The 22,535-nt window shown below is 36.3% G+C and overlaps 2 protein-coding genes across 2 annotated transcripts; one reads left to right on the forward strand and one right to left on the reverse strand.

The window, feature by feature from the left end:
• On the reverse strand, positions 1-15,981 carry faima (Fas apoptotic inhibitory molecule a). Its single transcript, XM_079427028.1, has 5 exons — positions 15,798-15,981; positions 15,095-15,225; positions 5,360-5,588; positions 4,110-4,159; positions 1-3,179 (listed from the first exon to the last, which is right to left on the reverse strand). Exons 2-5 carry the CDS (start codon positions 15,206-15,208, stop codon positions 3,033-3,035), a joined length of 540 nt encoding a protein of 179 aa, XP_079283154.1. The 5' UTR covers positions 15,209-15,225; positions 15,798-15,981; the 3' UTR covers positions 1-3,032.
• A 710-nt stretch (positions 15,982-16,691) lies between these two features.
• On the forward strand, positions 16,692-21,285 carry ndufa10 (NADH:ubiquinone oxidoreductase subunit A10). The gene is made up of 10 exons (XM_079426618.1): positions 16,692-16,869; positions 17,287-17,455; positions 17,876-18,091; positions 18,210-18,296; positions 18,445-18,566; positions 18,939-19,018; positions 19,390-19,444; positions 19,521-19,606; positions 20,176-20,284; positions 20,997-21,285. The coding sequence occupies exons 1-10, from the start codon at positions 16,795-16,797 to the stop codon at positions 21,063-21,065; spliced, it is 1,068 nt and encodes a 355-aa protein (XP_079282744.1). The 5' UTR covers positions 16,692-16,794; the 3' UTR covers positions 21,066-21,285.
• Positions 21,286-22,535: the final 1,250 nt, after the last annotated feature.

A 22,535-nucleotide genomic window follows, 5' to 3' on the forward strand; every position in this document is an offset into this window, starting at 1 on the left:
CATGATGACATTTATCTATACAATATTATGAGATATATACTATTGAACTTTTCTTCAATTTAGAATAGAAAGTACTTATTACAGAAATATAACAACCACAACCAGACATTTAACATTTGTAGTGTAAAGAGTTGCTCTACATATTACAAGATGAAATACATCATGGTGTTATTCTAATACTTGTGTTATTAAGTGTGTGTGTGTGTGTATATATATATATATATGCATACACACAGGTGCATAAAAAAAAAATGAATATCGTGAAAGTTTTTTTTTGCAACATTTCAAAAAGTGAAACTTTCCTATATTCTAGATTCATTACAAGTAAAACATTTAAAAAGTTTTTTTATTTTGATAATCAGAGCTCATGAAAGTCAAAAAACTATCTCAAAATATTACATTATTTACATTTGAGTTTTATTAAATGACCATTCCTACAGTATAAATTCTGGGTATCTCTTGTTCTTTGAAACCACAATGGGGAAGACTGCTGATTGGCAATGGTCCAGAAGACAATCATTGACACCCTCCACAAAGAGGGTAAGTCACAGAAGGTCATTATTGAAAGGGGTGGCTGTTCACAGAGGGCTGTATCAAAGCAAATTAAATGCAAAGTTGACTGGAAGGAAGAAATTGGGTTGGAAAGGGTGCACATGCAACAGGGATGACTGCAAGCTTGAGAATACTGTCAAGCAAAGCCGATTCAAACACTGGGGTGAGCTTCACAAGGAGTGGAATGAAGCTGGAGTCAGTGCATCAAGAGTCACCACACTCAGACATCTTCAGGAAAAGGGCTACCAAGCCATTTCTGAAACAGAAACAACATCAGAAGCATCTTACCTGGGCTATAAGGAGAAAATAATTGGACTGTAGCTCAGTGGTCCAAAGTCCTCTTTTCAGACACAAGTAAATGTTGCATTTCATTTGGAAATCAAGGTCTGGAGTCTGCAAGAAGACTGGAGAGCCACAGAATCCAAACTGCTTGAAGTCCAGTGTGAAGTTTCTGAAGTCAGTGATGATTTGGGCCGTGACGGCTGCTGGTATTGGTCCATTGTGTTTTATCAAGTCCAAAGTCAATGTAGCCGTCTACCAGGAGATTTTGGAGCACTTAATGCTTCCATCTGCTGACAAGCTTTATAGAGATGCTGATTTCCTTTTCCAGCAGGACTTTAGCACCTGCCCACAGTGCCAAAACTACTTCCAAGTGGTTTAAAGGAACACTCCACTTTTTTTGAAAATGAGATTACGCAGCGCCTGAAAGTAGTCCCCAGCTAGGTATGATATAGCAGGGGACTACTTTCAGGCACTTCTTAATATCATCAATATCAATATCACCCATGGTACGGCAGCAAAGTTCCTTGATTATTACGCCAGAATGAGAGTATAGTTCCTAGCCATATCGACATAGAAAATCGCAACTTTTCATTCTCCGTCAGTCTTAGTACACGATGTAACTACAGAAGAGTCAAACTTTAAATAGGAAAAATATTGAAACTCTTTGGTCATTTTTGAGCGAGATGCTAATGGTCTAATCCGATTCAATGATCTATGCTAAGCTAAGATAAAAGTGCTACCACCAGACCCGGAGATCGGCTAAATGGATTCAAAAACGGTAAAACTCAAATGTTTAACTCTAGGGGAGTTGTAAAATGAGCCTATTTCCAAAAAAAGTGGAGTGTTCCTTTAATGACCATATTACTTTGCTTGATTGGCCAACATGCCTGACCTGAACCCCATATGGAATATGGGATATTTTCAAGAGAAAGATGAGAAACAGTCGATCCAACAATACAGACGAGCTGAAGACTCAATAGTGCCTCAGCAGTGCCACAGGCTGATCGCTTCCATGCCACACCTCACTGATGCTGGAAGTGCTGAGTGCATAAATGAACATACTTTAAAGAACTTGAACTTTTCTGTTTTGCAAATCCTTTTTTTGATTGATCTTAGGAAATATTCTAATATTTTGAGATACTAGATTTTTGACTTTCGTAAGCTCTAATCATCAAAATTAAAACAACAAAAAAACTTTTGAAATGATTTACTTTACATGTAATGAATCTAGAATATATGAAAGTTTCACTTTTTGAAATAAGTTACAAAAAAAACTTTTCACGATATTAAATCTTTTTATATGCACCTGTATATATATTATTTACATTTAAATACAAATCAAATTTTCGTTCTACCAAGGAAAAATATAGCTTGATTCAAAGAAATATAGCTTGATTCATATATAGATTCTAATCATTTTTCATTTCAATCTCAACATTGTTCCATACAGTATAACAAGATAAAATATTTCACATATAAGTTCATTTTTTTCAGAAGGAAGCTGATGTCAACAGGGGACTAGCATGTCACATCACCTTGAATTCACCAGAAGCATGAAGCTTGAATGACAGCAAAGAGTAATCTTGCTTGTACCAAGGCCTTGAGCCAAAGTGTCTCAAAACACAAAGTCACATAAAAGTATTGAACTGAAAATATATTGTACACTCTATTGAATGTTATTGCTGTAGTCTGACCCTATTTTTGAGACGGTGGCTGGTCAGATTGGATCAGATTATCGTCCAAATACTCAACAATTACAAATGTCCACAGTTATTTCACGTTTAAACCTCTTGACCACTATGCTTATGAGAAGATGATTGTGCTACCTCACAAAGAATAAAAATTTTGACTTCAATCTTGTCTAGACCTGACGATCCCATCATATCAAACTATCCAGTAAAGGTCCAGGGATCTTCATGTCTTTTTGTGTTACAGATGCACTGATGATAAAAACCAAACTGACCTGAAATTGAGAAAATAACCATTTATAGGGTTAAAAACCCTTATCCACTGATGTTATGTGAGGTATGTAGCAATAAAAGTACATCGTGTTTGTCTCTTATGCCTCAAAATGGTCCATTACTGGACCAGCACATGCTGATCGGCGGTCACAATTGAGAACATGATATCCCAGCATCCACATATACTCTTCTCGTGAGGATGGATAATTCAAACACACTCACACACATTCACACAGATCACTCTGATTCTGAGATTTCCATGCCATCCACCAGCAGCGTGTGAATGATGCCATCTCGTCTCTTGCCGCTGCTCTCAGCCTTGATGCAGCAGTCATGGTCGCCCAAAATGAAGTGTGTCTCTGTGCCGTCATCAACAAACTCACCCTGAGGGAGAAAGCAGGAGAGATTAATGTTTTTCTCCTGAATGAATGGTAGTTATGGTAGTCACACATGTTGTGGAACTGGTATGTTTGCAGGGCTGTGACCACATCTACTTTGACAGCATCAAATATCAGTCACTGTGAGAAAAATTAAAAAATAAAATCAAAACTATTTTTGTTTTTATCTTTGCCCTGTTGATTTTGTTGGAGCACTTCATCTAACTAGCATCGGATGGTAAAGTTTTATTTTGTTTATTTTATTACAGGTAAAATGTACAAACATTTAATTTGAGTCTGATGAGAATATTTTTTTTCTCCACAGTGAACCAAGACTGCAGTATATATGATGTGTTGCTGATCTAAAATTGAATTAAAGCCTGATCAGCTGTTGTTTACTGTAGTCACACTCACTTTTACTCAAAGATCAGGAGCTTTATTAAGTGGTACTACAGATTGTGGTGGTCTAATGTGCTAAAACTAAGACCTGGGTAGGGGTTGTTATTATTTCTTACATGTACAAAAGAAAATAATACATTATAATAAAAATATTAAGACTGTACATTAAGGTTTAATTTGTTAACATTAGTTAATGCTTTGGGTATCATGAACTAACAATGATTGTTTTTTTATTCTCATATTAAGCTATACACTTTTTTAATTAATTATTATTATTTTTTTTAAGTTAATAAATATAATGTTTATTGTTAACCTACATTCACTCATAATTCATTACCTAATGTTAATTTATACAACTTGAACTGTTAAAATGTAGAAATTAAACAGAAGAAATTCAAATGGAAATCAGAAATCAACATTAACGTATACTAATAAATGGCTAACAAATATTTTTCATTGTTAGTTCATGACATGATGACAGACATAAATGAATGAATGAATGAAGGAAGGAAGGAATGGATATAGTAACTGGACTTACAGCCGTTTCCATTTTCTGTCCATTGCACAATATATCCATGGTATCTTTTTCTGTTGAGAACAAAAGAGTTTATAAGTGATCAATTAGCAAATTGCAGAATGAGTGATAAAGATAAAAAAACATTTTATATAAATCAATATTTATATAAATATAAATCCTACTTCATCATACTAGTCTCACCTTCAGTGCTCTCATCTGTGACTTACTGTAAATCTCAGCATTAACCTGTGTGTCTGCCATCATGATTACATTCTTGTGTCTTGGGCTGAGCTTTTCTTGTTGGCATTTGACTTGTCTTTTCAGACACATTAGTTGTCAGTTATGAAATATACGCTAACTGTACTTTACTATTGTTTAAAAGCATAAAGCCAAATTACCACAGGTAATGGTTAACCTGAGTGGCAGGTGTCCAAACTGCTACACAAAAGATTTTTTAATTTTAATAATCCATTATGTTATTAAGGTACAATTATTATATATTAAAAACATCCAACTGGGAGGAATTAAAAGCACAACACTAAATTATTAATCTGAAAAAATCGGGAGGTCTCATTCTGTCTTGGCTATAACTCCTATTGAAAACTTTATTTGGACTTTATACTGACAGGTTCAGCAGAACTTGTGATAAATTAGTGGCTAGTCTTTAAAAAATCAGTGCTTGCACACCACTCGTTGCTACACCCCGATAAGCCATATAAAAACACAAAGCAAAGGTCTGGAAAGTCCTTGGACGTTTCTCTTTGATAGTTCAAAGTGGTATTTAACTAGGTAGGTCATATGCTCTATTGGCATGATGGGCTGATAAAAGTGCTAATGTTCACTACAACTTGATGACTACTAACTAGCGCCCCCATGAGGTTAACAAAACTGTTTGAAAACATTTGTGTTTTTATTACATTGTAAAGCTCCTCCTAATTACTTAAAGGGATTTGTAATCTTTTTTTAACCTTCATTTAAGCTAGAGTTAATCGCTGCTGCTGTGCGGCAGGTCACAGAGGTTAAGTGAGGAAAGCATTTCAGCATTTAAGACAGCAGCTGTACTGTATGAGCAAATTAACAGATTGTGTTATTCATTGTGTTCATTGTTATCCACTTATACCAATTAACACAAAATTAATCCTTGCTTTTGGATTCTACATTCTAGTAAAATACAGGAATCAGTATTGTCAGGGGAACGAGAAGAAAAACTTCATCACAAACCAATCAAATCACATATTTATTTGAGAAACCTGTGACCAGGTATTTCTTACCCAGAACCACTCTGCAGTCGATGCCATCAAGGTTGAGGAGCCATGTGCTGGTAACTTTGGAGCGATTGTCCATGTATTTCTTCAGGCTCTGTCCGTTAATCTCGAGAGTGTATTCATATGCAAAGCTGCTCACTGCATCTATGTTAATAGTGGCCTTTGTATTTGTACCACCCACATGAAAAGTCTCCTTTCCAACCAGTTTGAACATCCAATCTCTCCTTATCACTTCCTGGGAAAGTTACGAACAAGCCTATGAGGCATCAGCACTTATTTTCCCATCATTATAATTAAAGTACTCATGTCACATGTTTCTAAAACGCTAAAATCAACATCATCAACTAAAGGAAAAAATTAAATCCATAACTACACGGCTATATATATATATATATATGTGTGTGTGTGTAAATGTATATGCATATTTCAGTCAGGACCACTGTTTGCGTAAGATTATTGTAGAGGTCTTGAACTTTATATTTGGTGGCAAGATTCACTCTGAAGGGTTCAGTTCTGAGCTATCCACAAGCAAACATCGCTGAGGTTTGAACCCCCCTGAAGCCTTAGCAATTGCCGGATATTTTATATGCAACAGTTGTATATTCCAAGTAGAGTAATACAGTACTGTGAATAAATTTGGACAATTTAGCAATGAGCTGGGTAGATATCTCTGTGGGCAAGCAGTTTAGTGATCATGTATCTGCATAAGGAGGAGTTGGGGATGGAGGACGGTAAACGCATGTCTGTGTGACAGACTATGGCAAGTGTGAGTAAGGAACTTATATATCTTATTAATTGTAGTGAGAGGAGTTATGATCAGCTGAGCATCACCTGATGCTGCAGGCACGCCGTGGTCTGCCTGAATTATGCTTGAGCTACATTTGTCGCTCAAACTAGATATATTAGTGCTGTAAACGATTAATTGCTATTAATCACATCCAAAATAAAAGTTTTTGTTTACATAATATGTGCGTGTTCTGTGTATATTTATTATGTATATATAAATACACATACATACAGTATATATTTTGAAAATATTTACGTCTATATATATATATATATATATATTATAAATAAATATATTTAATATGTCAACAACATATTTTTCTGAAATATATACATGCATGTGTGTGTATTTATATATACATAATAAATATAAACAGTAAACACACATACATTATGTAAAAACTTTTATTTTGGATGTGATTAATCGCAATTAATCGTTTGACAACACAAATAATAAATTATATATATACATATATATATATAAATTATACATATATACAATGGTGTGAAAATGTTTTTGCCCCCTTCCTGTTTTTTTTTCATTCTTTTGTATATTTTTCACACTTGAATTATTCAGATTATCAAACAAATTTTAATATAACACAAAGATAACCAGAGTAAGACAGTTTTGAAATAATAATTTCATTTATTAAGGGAAAAAAGCTGTCCAAACCTGCCTGGCACTATGTGAAAAAGTAATTGCCTCCTAAAGCTAATAACTGTTTGTGCCACCCTTGGCAGCAACAACTGCAATCAAGCGTTTGCGATAACTGGCAATGAGTCTTTCACATCACTGTGGATGAATTTTGGATCACTCTTCTTTGCAGAATTGTTTCAATTCAGCCACACTGGAGGGTTTTCAAGCATGAATGGACTGTTTAAGGTCATGCCACAGCATCTCAATCAGATTTACGTCTGGGCTTTGATTTGGCCACTCCAAAACCTTAAATATGTTTTTTTTTTTTTAGCTATTCAGAGGTGAACTTGCTGGTGTGTTTGGGATCATTGTCCTGCTGCATAACACAAGTGCGCTTGAGGTCACAAACTGATGGCTGGACATTCTCCTTCAGGATCAATCAGGGCTGGACTGGGACAAAAAAATCGGCCCTAGCATATTTTGGTCCAGGTGGCCCACCACCACCACCACTTCTCTCTCTCTTTCTCTTTCTCATATATATATTTATATACACACAAATTACCAGTCAAAAGGTTTTGAACAGTAAGATGTTTCATGTTTTTTTTTTTTAAAGAAGTGTCTTCTGCTCACCAAGCCTGCATTTATTTGATCCAAAATATAGCAAAAGCAGTAATATTGTGAAATATTTTTTACCATTTAAAATAACTGTTTTGTATTTGAATATATTTTAAAATTTAATTTATTCCTGTGATTTCAAAGCTGAATTTTCAGGCTTAGTGAGCAGAAGAGAATTCTTTAAAAAACATTAAAAATCTTACTGTTCAAAAACTTTTTAGATAAGACTAAAACATCAGGTTCGACAATATCGTGTCTTTTTTAATTTAAAAGTAAATTTATTCGCATTGGCCTATGGAAACCTCTATGAACATACTTGACTTGGCCAAAAAATCGTGGGGTACGACTTTACATTTTATTAAAAAGTGTTTACATATTCTACACTCATGGTGCGCACACACATTAGGATAGATTAGATGCCTGCCTCCGTTCCGAGTCCCTATCAAGCGCTTTATAGATTCAACTACTCTCCTCTCCTCCTCCTGCCTTGCTCTTTGGCCCACATCACTCACCGCAGAGCAAGCCTGTTCTTGATAAAGCTGCTGTGAAAACGTGGGAAAAGCCGACGAGGAAGAAGATGCAGTGAAGCGTTCTTTAGGCGGAGCAAAATACTTCATCGCTCCATCTATAGGCATTGGGTGGTTTACGCTGTCAATACAGGAGACAAACCAATGGGCCACTGGCTGCTCGCTGTCCCTGCATGATAGTCCTTGGCAAAAAAAAAACAAACAAACATTCTGTTGGCCCCTAAAGTGCATCAGCCCACCGGGAAAATGCCCGGTATTCCCGATTACCAATCCAGCCCTGCCATCAATTATGGCAAGTCGTCCAGGTCCTGAAGCTGCAAAGCAGCCCCAGACTGTCACACTACCGCCACCATGTTTGACTGTTGGTATGATGTTCTTTTTATGAAATGCTGTGTTGGTTTTATGCCAGATGTAACAGGACACACACCTTCCAAAAAGTTCAACTTTTGTCTCATCAGTCCACAGAATATTTGCCCAAAGGTGTTGGGGATAATCAAGATATTTTTTGGCAAATGTGAGACGAGCCTTTGTGTTCTTTTTGGTCAGCAGTGGCTTTTGCCTTGGAACTCTCCCATGGATGCTGTTTTTGCCCAGTCTCTTTCTTACTGTTGAATCATGAACACTGACCTTAATTGAGGCAAGTGAGGCTTGCGGTTCTTTAGATGTTGTTCTGGGTTCTTTTATGACCTCCTGGATGAGTCGTCATTGTGCTCTTGGAGTAATTTTGGTAGGCCGGCCACTCCTGGGAAGGTTCACCACTGTTACAAGTTTTCTCCATTTGTGGATAATGGCTCTGACCATGCTTCGCTGGAGTCCTTAGAAATGGCTTTATAATCCTTTCTAGACTGATACAGCTATTTTGTTTCTCATCTGTTCTTGAATTTCTTTAGATCGTGGCATGATGTGTTGCTCTTTAATCATGCTTCACTTTGTCAGACAGGTTCTATTTAAGTGATTTCTTGATTCAACAGGTCTGGCAGTAACCAGGCCTGGGTGTTGCTTGCTAGTGAAATTTAACTCAGCTTTCTAAAATAATGTGGTTAATCACAGTTCTTTCATGATTTAAAAGGAGGGGGCAATTAATTTTTCACGTAGTGCCAGGCAGTTTTGGACAGATTTTTTCTCTTAATAAAAGAAATCATTATTTAAAAACTGCATTTTGTATTTACTTGCATTATCTTTGTGTAATATTAAAATGTGTTTGATGACCTGAATCTTTTAAGTGTGAAAATATATATACAGTCAGGTCCATAAATATTGGGACATTGACACAATTCTAACATTTTTGGCTCTATACACCACCACAATTGATTTCAAATGCAACAAACAAGATGTGCTTTAACTGCAGACTGTCAGCTTTAATTTGAGGGTATTTACATCCAAATCAGGTGAACGGTGTAGGAATTACAACAGTTTGCATATGTGCCTCCCACTTGTTAAGGGACCAAAAGTAATGGGACAATTGGCTTCTCAGCTGTTCCATGGCCAGGTGTGTGTTATTCCCTCATTATCCCAATTACAATGAGCAGATAAAAGGTCCAGAGTTCATTTCAAGTGCGCTATTTGCATTTGGAATCTGTTGCTGTCAACTGTCAAGATGAGATCCAAAGAGCTGTCACTATCAGTGAAGCAAGCCATCATTAGGCTGAAAAAACAAAACAAACCCATCAGAGAGATAGCAAAAACATTAGGCGTGGCCAAAACAACTGTTTGGAACATTCTTAAAAAGAAGGAACGCAACTTTTTTTCCTTTGAGTTCCTTCTTAAAAAGAAGGAACGCAAAGGAAAACAACTGTGGTGGATGACCGAAGAATTCTTTCCCTGGTGAAGAAAACACCCTTCACAACAGTTGGCCAGATCAAGAACACTCTCCAGGAGGTAGGTGTATGTGTGTCAAAGTCAACAATCAAGAGAAGACTTCACCAGAGTGAATACAGAGGGTTCACCACAAGATGTAGGAAGGCCAGATTAGAGTTTGCCAAACGACATCTAAAAAAGCCTTCACAGTTCTGGAACAACATCCTATGGACAGATGAGACCAAGATCAACTTGTACCAGAGTGATGGGAAGAGAAGAGTATGGAGAAGGAAAGGAACTGCTCATGATCCTAAGCATACCACCTCATCAGTGAAGCATGGTGGTGGTAGTTTCATGGTGTGGGCATGTATGGCTGCCAGTGGAACTGGTTCTCTTGTATTTATTGATGATGTGACTGCTGACAAAAGCAGCAGGATGAATTCTGAAGTGTTTCGGGGAATATTATTTGCTCATATTCAGCCAAATGCTTCAGAACTCACTGGACGGCGCTTCACAGTGCAGATGGACAATGACCCAAAGCATACTGCAAAAGCAACCAAAGAGTTTTTGAAGGGAAAGAAGTGGACTGTTATGCAATGGCCAAGTCAATCACCTGACCTGAATCCGATTGAGCATGCATTTCACTTGCTGAAGACAAAACTGAAGGGAAAATGGCCCAAGAACAAGCAGGAACTGAAGACGGTTGCAGTAGAGGCCTGGCAGAGCATCACCAGGGATGAAACCAAGCGTCTGGTGATGTCTATGTGTTCCAGACTTCAGGCTATAATTGACTGCAAAGGATTTGCAACCAAGTATTAAAAAGTGAAAGTTTGATTTATGATTATTATTCTGTCCCATTACTTTTGGTCCCTTAACATGTGGGAGGCACATATGCAAACTGTTGTAATTCCTACACCGTTCACCTGATTTGGATGTAAATGCCCTCAAATTAAAGCTGACAGTCGTTCGTTTCATTTGAAATCCATTGTGGTGGTGTATAGAGCCAAAAATTTTAGAATTGTGTCGATGTCCCAATATTTATGGACCTGACTGTATACATACATAGATACACATATACATATATACACATACATGTATGAGTAGTTGACAAATAGGCAGCAAAAAATGCAATTTAAAAGACATTTTTTGAAAAAGAAATGCATATATTCATGTAGTGTGAAGTCTGATCTTTGAGAAAATATAAAGGGTTACTAACTTTTAAACATTTAAACTGAACTGTACCATAAATCTGTCCTATGGTGTGACATAGCAAAAACTATGAAAAAAAATCCCTCTTAATAATACATAACTAGCATGAGAGAGATTTATCTTCATTGTTAAACACTTATTTTCATATAATGCTATTTATTTAATATGAAATTATAATTAACATAATTTCCCCACCCCCCCATGACTTGTTGGGTGATTTCAAGACAAACATTGACAACAAGACAAACTTTGCTGTCATCTGTTCAAAACTGCTGAAAATTGTAAAATTTTAAGTTGAGTGATATCTGTATCTCCCCTATTGCAATACTCAACTGTTTTTTTAAGATGTTTTGAGATAAAAACAAATCTGTGGTTCTTTTAAGTGTGCCACACCACACTTTCCATTTAATTCTGAACATGTCAAAGGAGAAAAAAAAAGTTTAATTTTGATACAAACAAAATCAACATGTTTTTAAAACAAAACAAAAAATAATTTTCATCAACAAAATTCAGTCTCTTAGTCAATCAGTATGTTCTAGCCCCCCGTTGCATGTGCAGCACAGCTCAAAATTATTGATATTCAAACTATATTCATTAAGATGTGAATTAATTTTTTAAAACTATATGGCTACTCTTTTTAAGGCATCATTTTGATTCTATTTACTTTCTGCATTGCTCTCTTAGGATCTCCTCCCTTCGGCGTGGATCCCTGTTAATTTTCTCTATATATTTCCATGTCCTCTCTCTAACACTAATTTCTCTCCCTCAATTAGTATCACATTTTATAGTTATTTTGTTACTTTATAACAGTACAAGTTTTCTGTAAAAACATCAGGAAATTATTTAATTAATGTAATTATTGCATTTAAGAACACTGAAATGATCAAAAAAGTAGTTTAATAAATCATATTTAATTATTTATATGCTTTTAAAGAGACCTTGTCCATCAGAGGAAATTTTCTGTCACACCAGAGGACATTTCAGCCTTCTTCTGTCAATTAATGACTTTGCTATTCAAAGCTAACCTGTCATTAGTGGTAAGCAAGACACATTTGCATAATTTTCCATGATTAAGTAGTTTAACATGCAGGTTTTAATTAAAAAAATATATAATTTAGGGGTGTCTCTGCTCACAAACGCTGCTTTATCAGACATTACACGCAAGATGACATCCGTAATTTTCTGAAAACAGTCGGTTTCCATCAGAAATACAGTGATATAAAAACACCCCCACTGGGTTTCGATTTTGAAATGGTCAGTGCTCAACCAAGCGATCCTCCCACCCCCCAACCATTCAAATTTACATATGCGGGATTTAAAATTTGTAATGTCACAAATACAGGAAAACAATTTTGTAGTCCAACCGAGCCGTTCGTTGTAGTTCTTGAAAAGGGATTATGCCCAAACATACACACTACAAACTGACTAAAATTCAAAAAGTGAAAAGGCATAATAGGACCCCTTTAATTTATTCACCCACGCTTGGGACAGTCACACCATAGGACAATTTTGAGATTTAGCTCAAAAGTCACAAAAAACCTATAACACTGCAGCTTTTATAACAACAGGTCCACATGGGACAAAAAAAATGTTTAGCCATTTACTGCATTTTAAATAACGACAATATTAATTATATTGATTTTTATCTTGTGGGACAGCGAAAATGCCATGTTACGTCAACAACCCATATATATACACACACACATATATATATATATATATATATAGTGCCCTCCATAAGTATTGGAACAGTAAAGACAAAATTGCTCTGTTGGCTGTGGAGTCAAGACATTTGCAAATATGATTAAAAGATGAATATGAGACAAAACTACAGAATGTCACATTTTATTATTAGCCGTTTCAACACATAGATGTTTTACCAGCTAAGAAGTTCAGCACTTTTAGAGTTCATCCCACTCATAAGTATTGGGACAGTTGAACATAAGGCAGATATAAAAGATTAAAAGATATTATTTAGTTGCAGATCCCTTGTGTATAGGGCGATACGGCCAGAAAAATTATCACGATAATTTTTTTTCCATATCAGTCGATATTGATAATTATCACGATGTCAAATCTTTATTTCTTTCAAGTTTGAAGCCAGAATTTTGCACCATTTGCTAATTTTCCTTAACAAAATACATATCTAAATAAAAAAAATATTTCTTAGTTTCTGCATGTTCTAATGAGGGATATTGTTTCAAATCAAGAAACAGGTTTGGGTTGCCTGATAATATTAATAATAATATCACTTTTTTGTCTCTTAGAAATGCACATTTGATTGTTTTTTTTTTTTTTGTCAAATTAAGCTTATGATCTCCCATAGTAGCATACATTTAAGTCATGATAAACACAATTAAAACCACACACATAGCACCTCAATGGTAAAAATATAACTATATGGTTTTTAGGTACATTAGCCTATTGTATAAAAAACAGTAGTGTAAATCATTCTGTATAAATGCACACATGCTATAGCTTAATCACAAATACATATACTATAATTATATCCCACATGTCTGCCACAATACCATGGTGCAGTTAGTGTTACTACAGTAAATCTATGTTCAATGAGGGCGATGTGTAGATTGAAAAGCCTTCTGACCGTCTCGTTGCACACAGTGTTTCTCCTGTTTGGCTTTGGCTGGTTTAAATCACGGAGTCATTTATGTTCATCGCTGAATTCAAGCGTTTCACACTGAATTTGCGCACAATCACAGCAGTGAGTCTGTGACCCATAGATATCACCAGACTCTTGGTCTCATCCTTTGAAATACTTTCCCCAGCCTTTAATGCAGCCAATTCCAATTGTTGCTTGTTTTGGGGAATTTCTGCCTTTCCTCTCTTCTTCAGCTGGTGAAATTCATGTCCAATCGGATTTAAATCTGGAGATTGACTTGGGCAATCTAAGACTTTCCATTTCTTTGCCCTTATAAATTCCTTGACTGAAGTGGTAGGGTGTTTTGGGTCATTGTCCTGATGCAATATGAAGCACTTCCCAATGAATCTGGTGGCATTTTCTTGAATATTGGTAGGTTTTGTACCCTTCCAAATTCATTCTGCTGCTTTCATTATACATTAAGTCATCAGTAAAGTTGAGAGGGCCTGTTCCAGAGGCAGCCATGCATGCCCATGTCATGACACCACCTCCACCATGCTTTACAGATGAGGCTGTATGCTTGGGATCATTTGCAGCTCCCTTTTTTTCTCCACATTTTTGCTTTCCCATCACTTAGATAAAGGTTCATCTTTGTCTCATCGGTCCATATACACCGTTCCAAAACTCTTCTGGCTCACCTTTGTGCTTTTTAGCAAACTCTAATCTTACCTTTCTATTTTTGGTGCTGGTCAGAGATTTGCATCTTGCTGTGTAGCATCAGTAATTCTGTGTCAAAGTCTCCTGAGGACAGTAAATTGTCAGAGCATCACCCCAGCTTTCTGGAAGTTGTTGGTGATTTTACAGACACGTCTTTTAGGATTCATTTTCACAGCTTTTATGATTTGTCTGTCATCAACTACTGTTGTTTTCTCAGCCGATCAGGTAGTTGTTGGTTGCTGGTGGTTTCCAAACTCTTGATTTCTCCATGCCCTTTGTTTTTGCTATAGCTATAACTGACTTCCTCTTTTCTTTTAGCATCCAAATTGCTTGCTTTTCTCTTAAAGTCAGCCCCCTCATCTTCATCCTGGTTTGTGTGTGTCGTCATCGAATGCAAGATTCAGAATACAGAAGTGATGGATACAACTGATACGACACATTCCCTGCTTTTAATATCTGAAGAATTAATGCAACAGGACACAGCTGATCACTTAGAAAGACCTGTGAGGCAACTGTTCCAATACTTATGCTCACATCAATGAGTGGGATGAAACTCTAAAAGTGCTGAACTTCTTAGCTGGTAAAACATCTATGTGTTGAAATGGCTAATAATAAAATGTGACATTCTGTAGTTTTGTCTCATATTCATCTTTTAATCATATTTGTAAATGTCTTGACTCCACAGCCAACAGAGCAATTTTGTCTTTACTGTTTCAATACTTTTGGAGGGCACTGTATAAACACTCTAAAATACATTTTAGATTCTACAAGTATGACTGAACTTATTCAGTATTTATACAGTGTCTTATACAGTATTTTCCCGAGTGTCAGCTTTTTGTACTAAAAATGTGTACCTTTCCATCAATGTAAATGACCCGTTTTCCTGTGGTTGTGCCATGTTCAAATTCAATCCTGTGCACACCATCACTCAAAGCCACGTCCCACACAGCTACAAGATCTCCTGACATCTTCTGTCCCCCAGTGCCTATCAGAAAAATCAATAGATATGACTGAATTGCTCATAATGGCTAGTAATAGTAAACATGAGAATAGACTAAAATGTTCTATGAGCAGAGAAGATGAGTGCAGTGTACAAACAGAGGAACGTATAAAAGAAAGCATATATATATATATATATATATATTTATAAGAAACGACGTTATGTATAGATGTAGACATCTGTGTTTAATTATTAGACTTAATTTACGGCTGTGAATCTTTTGTACGATGAATGATCTGTTAAATTTATAAAACAAAAGACTGGATTTTGAGCGACATCTAAAGATTGAACGTCTGTCTGTCTTGTTTCATAACCAATACATGCTAAATATAACCTACAATAATAAAGATTAAAACACTGATAGCATTGCGTAGAGAAGTGCCCTGAAAATGATTGGTTTTCTATGATATTCTAAGAATACTTTAAGAAATCTCGACAAAGCAGGTGTTTGGCGACGTGTCAGAGCCAACAAATCTGTGAACCTAAGCTGTCGGTCATTCAAAACACAAGAGTCAGAGCACTGAGCAGTGAAGACAACAATAAATACATGTAGTTACCGATCCAAATTAGAGCACAAATATAACGCGTTTGTGTATATTTGATTAGCTTTTCCTCAAGGCAGAAAATAGTAACACAACTGACGACAACAACATCAACACAACTAGCTCCAAATTTAGCCAACAACAAATCTGCTCCAGCTAACAACGGTTACTATGGAAGCAGCTTATTCTTCTTCTGTCCGCGTTTATGTCGGTTTAAACGCCACAATAGACTCTACTGACATCTGCTGGCTTTAAAAACAGAGCTGTAAGGATACATTTTTTTACAGTCTATGGATATTGCCCATTGAATGAGTGCTACACATTCACTGAACGTTTCAGTAAAATACATACGTTTTTGTAAAACATCAAGTATGAAACATTCCATCATGCATACAGCACTAAATAAATAAATAAATACAAATCTGAATAAATTGTTGAGCGTTTCTCACAGAAGGCGTAATCGTACCAGTGATAGTGAATAGAATATTTATTTTTAAAGATATTTTTAATCGATTAATTTAGTTATTTGCGTAGTGGGTAGTTAAATTGTAACAGTTTTCATTTTGTTCGGAAACCGTTTTATTGACTTACAAACATAAAAATGTTTATTTATGTTTTATTTTTGTTCAATATCAATTTTTAGTAATTATAATTATGGTTATAACGATGATGAATATTATTATTATTATCATTTGATGGCTTTATTGTTATTATTTATTTATTTTACATGTTACATAAATTGTGGTGGAAGACTCTCAACAAAATAAATACAATACGAAACATACAAAACAAAATGACATGAATGCAATAACCAACTCCAATACATCTATAAGAAATAATGTATTTATCAAATTAAACTTCAGTGCTTTATAATTTTCATTTTGGCCAGGGCTTTTATCATTTGAAGAAACCACATGACACACTGATGACGCAAAATATCCGCGACGCGACGCTGAGATCCTTCTGCGACATTGAGGATCGTCAGACTCAGCGGAGTTTGTGAAGTTTCGCGATGGCGTTGCGGTTATTTAGGCTGGTTGTGCCCTCGGGTGCAGCAGCTTGGAAAGCAGTATCGCCTGTATCGACGGTAAGATTGACAAACAGACTCTACACTCCAGACAAAAGGTTGATCTGTTCTGTCGGGCCTCAAGTAGTCCAGAATGAAGGACAACAGCAAAACTACAGCTCTGAAAACCACTTCTTACGGTCACATTAATGCATCTGTTCATATGTTTGCCTAATCAATGTCAAATTTATATAAACTTGCATTCACGTTAGTTCAGACATTACCAGTATTAGTACATAACAATGAAAACTCCGTAAGCAGCTCACACTAGTTCTGTCAAAATAAACTGTTTTGTTGTTTTGTATTGAAAAACGGTGTCAGCAATTAATAATGGCTTGACACTATATAGAGAGATATTGCAGCTGACCATAACTATGTACACGCTGTCAAACTACATTACACTATTTGCAGGAATAAATAAAGTTTTATACCCTTAAGGCTCAAATCCACTCAAGTGCAGTCAGTAACCTGCGGTATGGATGGTGGGCTTATGCTCTGGGGGAGAGGACCACCTCCCGCTTCAAGGAAAACAGCAAGATCATTTCCATAGATGGCAACTTGGCATCTGGAAAGGGAGCACTTGCACAAAAATTGGCTGATAAACTAGGTAAGACAATATCTGGCTCCTTCTGTTTTAAAAGTGTTCTTTTATGTTAAGTGCCCGTGTGTGTGTGTGTGTGTGTCTGTCTGTGTGTGCATGTTTATGTGGTTTATGAGGACACAAATTTGTATAATGACATGGGTATGACAGCGGTATTACAATATGAAGGTGGTTTATGAGAACACTGCCTATGTCCCCGTAATTCAAAAGGCTTAAAAAACATACTAAATGGTGTTTTTTTGAAAATCTAAAAATGCACAAAGTCTCCTGTGAGGGCTAAGTTTAGGTGTAGGGTTGGTGTAGGGCAATAGCACACACAGTTTGTTCAGTATAAAAACCATTACGCCTATGGAGAGTCCCCATAAACCACAAAAACCAACATGTATGTGTATGTAGAATAAAATGATAAAATGTTTCTCTGATCAGGAATGCTGTACATGCCAGAGCCAGACACGCACTATGTGGACAAAATGACAAAGGAGAAAGTTCCTCTAGATAAGGCTTTCAATGGCAACTGCAGTCTGGAGAAGTTTTACTTGGAGCCCAAAGCCAGTGACGGTAACTCTTACCGCCTGCAGTGTTGGATGTACCTCATGAGGCTGCTGCAGTACTCTGATGCTGTCGAACACCTGCTCTCTACAGGTAACCAAAGCTGTTTGATGCTCCATAGTTGTTCACTTGAATAACACACAGTTTGATGTTGCGATTGAAAATGAAAACCTTACAGCACAAGCATATTTTCTTTGTTTCCCTCTCTCAGGACAGGGAGTTATTCTGGAACGCTCTCCATTTAGTGACATTGTATTTTTGGAGGCCATGTTCAAAGAAGGCTTCATCCGAAAGCAGTGTGAGTGATTATGTCAGAAATTCATAATATAAAATAATGTAAATGTCGAAAAAATTGCTGTTGGTCTTATTACAGCAGATAGTATATCAGACCTGTTTTTTGTTTATTGAAATGAAAAGGATGTGTGTTATATAGTGCTATTCTGCAGGTGTGGATCACTATAATGAGGTTAAGGGCATCAGTATCTGTGAGTTCCTGCCCCCTAATCTGGTCATCTATGTGGATGTACCTGCTGAAGAGGTCCAGAAAAATCTCAAGGCATCAGGAAAGGTTTGTGTGAGGAGGCAAACACACTTATCAGACTATATATTTGTCAGAATAAGACATCTTTTGATTTTAATGTACAAAAATAAAAACAGAAAATAATTTCATTATGTCTTGATTTGTTTGCCACATGGGAGTTTGTTATATATGTATAATTGGGGAAATAAATGACAAAATATTTTTGCGTTAGTCAACCAAGTTATGAAGTGGGTCTGTTTTTCTATTTCAGCTTTCATGCTAAAACTATCTCAGAATTCTCTGAATGAAGAATTAAATATTTCAGGAGATTTTGATGAATGCAGGAAGCAATGATTGTAAAATGGTGACAGAATGACCAACAACACATGAGTGAATTTAAATTTGTATTGCCTTACACAGTCATACCTCCAGAATGTTCCTTTAAGCTACCTGAAGAGGATTGAGACAGCGTACAAGAAAAACTTCCTTCCTAAAATCAGGTCAGTACCTGATTCACTACAGATATTTCAAATTTGTAGTTATGTATATGTATAATATGTTAGAATTAATATAGGTACTGTTTTTATATTATATAAAAACGTGCTCAATAGTATGCGTTAATACACACACACATATATATATATATATATATATATCACACACACACATCCATACACAATTATTTGTATATTGTGGCAATATATTGTATTGTAATGTTTGTTTTATAGTATCGTTAAACATATTTTGCTTATATAATTATGAATTATTGTTTTCCTTTAATTTGACAAAAAGTAAGTTGAAAGTAGGTGCTTAATCTGTATATCAAACAAGTTTTCAGTTTTAGTTTTAAAAGCTTGTATCTGATTTTCAGTGAAGAGGCAGAGGTTCTTGCCTATGATGCAACCCAAGCCCAGGACATTGAGAGGGTAAGGATGGAATCTGTATATGGAGGACATTGAGGCAGGCAAATGTCACTGCTCTGACTCTATTTTTCCTTTTCAGGTTGTGGAGGATATAGAGTACCTCAAATTTGAGAAGGGCCCTTGGCTGGAGCAAGATGACGTCACTTTCCACCATATGCGAATGTTGTGAGTGCTTGATTTATTTACATTTCACATTTCAATTATTTACATTTTACATCTGTGTGTTTTTATTTAACATTGATGGAGCAACACATTTTGTATGAAAATTATTCATAGAGATATACCCCCCCTCTCTCTAGTATTTATATATATAATATTATATGATTAGTTTCATATTTTTATGATGACCAGCCTAATAAATTATACCAACCATCTGAATCTAACCATGTCATGTCAGTGGATGGAAAAGTGAGCCAGCTGTTTATCATCTCAATTATTGTGCCTTTAGCATCAACAGCAAATACAAAGTTTTTCAGTTTTAACAGTTTTTCAATAACAGAAGAATGTCAATTTAATTACTTTGAGCAATACTGAAAAACATAAAAAAAAAATATTAGATCGGTTTAGGGCAGAAAAAATCTGCATTGCTGCCTCTTCTAGAATCAGAAAGATTTTTCATGTGTATAGTTAAAAGCAGAGAAAGAGAGGTTCTGCTGTAAGTTTTTGTGCCATCTAGTGGTTCAAAGAAAATGAAAGCAAATGTGCCTTTTCTCCCATTTTTCCTCATTCACTAGCGTGGAGGACAAGCAAAGAGTAGCCAACATGACCTGCATCCCCAGATATCTTCCAGAAGTCACAGTCGGTGCTCATGAGTTTGATGCTGCCTACTATGCTTTCAAATCGGTATGTGCCCTCCACTGAAACTATGCCACTAAATGTAAAACACGCATGATCATAAACCACATATTTATTTTACCTAATATTGGCCAAATGCAACTGTGTCTGATCTCTCTTAGCTATTTATCTTGTTTTATCAGTAGTGACAGGTGATATTAACTCCATTTATTACAGAGAATGGAAGCAGTGATGCTTTAGGTGTCTCAGTGATGATCGATCCACCTTAAATTGTTTTTGTCAGATACATTTGTGTACAAGTTATTGTGTGTCCAGGAGCCCAAACAGTGTCCCAACAAGTGCCTGCATAAGGATTGAGAGTTTTCGCAAAGCAGGAGTGTCACCTGAGGACATTCAGTGATATCGGTGGCATTACAAAATCAGGAGACAGATAGACTTCTGGAGTGTATGGCCATTACTGATTCCTTCCTGGCACTGTTATATTGATCTTGGGGAGTGATGAGCTCCTTGTCGTGTTCAGCCATCAGATTTTTCATCTGCTCATCTGATCACCACCTTGTCAGTCCTTGCACTAAAACATAGGGAGCTTTACCTCAGCCGAGAGAACATGTGGAAGTGGAGCTCATGAATATAGATTACGTGTCTAGTCTTTTACTTTATTTTATTTTCAATGTATTTCTTTAAAGGTCATGGCAAAATATTGCCATTGCACACTGGGGCTTTAAAGAATCTAACATGTGACATGAAAATCTCTCCTTAGCTCCCAGGAAAGAAGTACGCTGAAGGTTATAATGAAGACGTCGGGGACAAAGGCATCTGGCTGAAGTGAGAAACGCTGTTGTCGCTGGAGGGAAGGACGTCTGAAAGACTGATTCCTTGTGGTGTTTCAACCGTTTCCATGTCTTGTGGGAAAATATATATTCTGCTCTTATGCATCTGAAGGTATCATTGTACATTGCTATTAAAACATTTATTGTATATGTTAAAAAAAACAGTTTCCTTTCATTTCGAGTGTTGTTCTTGGGTGGGATCTTGTTGAGGTCAACTTAAACTGTTTCCAAGCCAAGGTCATGGTCTCATGAGGGCCCTTGACACATCTTTAAAAACATTTTTGATCAACTTCCTTTGGCAATGACAGGTAGCCAGAGGCCCGTAATTCAGCCATGACTGACTATTCAAACTAGATGCTAAAACAGACCCATACATCTTACAGGTCTTGTAATAAATCACTAAACATTATTATTGTTAATTTTATATTGGAAAAGTGAAAATGGTACAACAAATCAGACATCTAAGGAATAATTCTGTAAGGACAAACAAAAACACATTGCGGTGAGACGATGACTAAACACCCCAATTAAAATACTTTTTTTTTTTTTTTTTTTTTTTTATAAATGCGAACCGGCCACAGCTCATTAGACATCCGAAACCAGTCGTTTCTCGTCACTCAGAGATGAGATGATATGTGTCTGCGGCGGGTTTGCGCTGCCGGTAAAGGAGCGGCTCGCGGATCCAGGAATAGCGCTGCCTCGCGCCGCTGCTCATTTGTTCCTGAGTGCCTCTCATATTACCATCATTTCTCTTATTCTGACCTTTATGGCTGATTATTCACCAAAATCTCCAATGACGCTGAAATAAAAGTGGCTGTTTAAACAACGCCGGCCCTCATTCCGTCAGCTTTCATCTATATTTACAAACCTCTGAGTCCCTCTATAAAATGGAGCGGGATTCCATACATTTACATATAATTTAAAATTGAGAGAATCTGTTTACCTATAAAGCTCAAAAACCTTCAACGGACAAAATGAAGAAAAAGACCTAAAAAGTGTCTTGTTTCAAAATTAGCGCCCATGGAAATCCAGCACGAATGTAAGTACAAGTTTATTTCCCTTCAAAATGATTAACAATATCACTGAGATGTGGTTGTGTTCTTTACTGTTTATGTTGTTAATCTAGTCAGGTTGGCGTTTCAAATTTGTCATTACAAAGTAGTTTTGGATGGAAACCATCAGAGGGCGTTGTACATCCTGTTTGTCTGGCTTTGTGTTTGCCACTAGCCCTTATGAACGGGAACAGTTCACTCAGAAATGAAGGTCCTGTCATCATTTATTAACCTCCATGTCGCAGCCTGTGATTTTCTTTATACTGTGGAACACAAAGGAGACAGTCTCACTTACAATTCACTTTTATTTATGTGGAAATAGATGCAATGAAGGTGAATGGTGACTGATGCTGTCAGTTCTCATGCTCATCTCAGTTATATTGGTTCGAAAATGAAGTAAATGATAGAATAATTAGC

This window comes from Barbus barbus (genome assembly GCF_936440315.1).
Source record: "Barbus barbus genome assembly, chromosome: 10".
Lineage (NCBI taxonomy): Eukaryota > Metazoa > Chordata > Actinopteri > Cypriniformes > Cyprinidae > Barbus > Barbus barbus.

Coding starts and splice junctions, on each gene's coding strand:
- faima (XM_079427028.1), bottom strand. CDS start 15,208: ATGTCAGGAGATCTTGTAGCTGTGTGGGACGTGGCTTTGAGTGATGGT. Junction 5,589..15,094: donor TCATTTACATTGATGGAAAG/GTACACATTTTT, acceptor TAACTTTCCCAG/GAAGTGATAAGGAGAGATTG. Junction 3,180..4,109: donor GACAGAAAATGGAAACGGCT/GTAAGTCCAGTT, acceptor TTTCTCCCTCAG/GGTGAGTTTGTTGATGACGG.
- ndufa10 (XM_079426618.1), top strand. CDS start 16,795: ATGGCGTTGCGGTTATTTAGGCTGGTTGTGCCCTCGGGTGCAGCAGCT. Junction 16,870..17,286: donor CAGTATCGCCTGTATCGACG/GTAAGATTGACA, acceptor TATACCCTTAAG/GCTCAAATCCACTCAAGTGC. Junction 19,607..20,175: donor TTCCACCATATGCGAATGTT/GTGAGTGCTTGA, acceptor CTCATTCACTAG/CGTGGAGGACAAGCAAAGAG.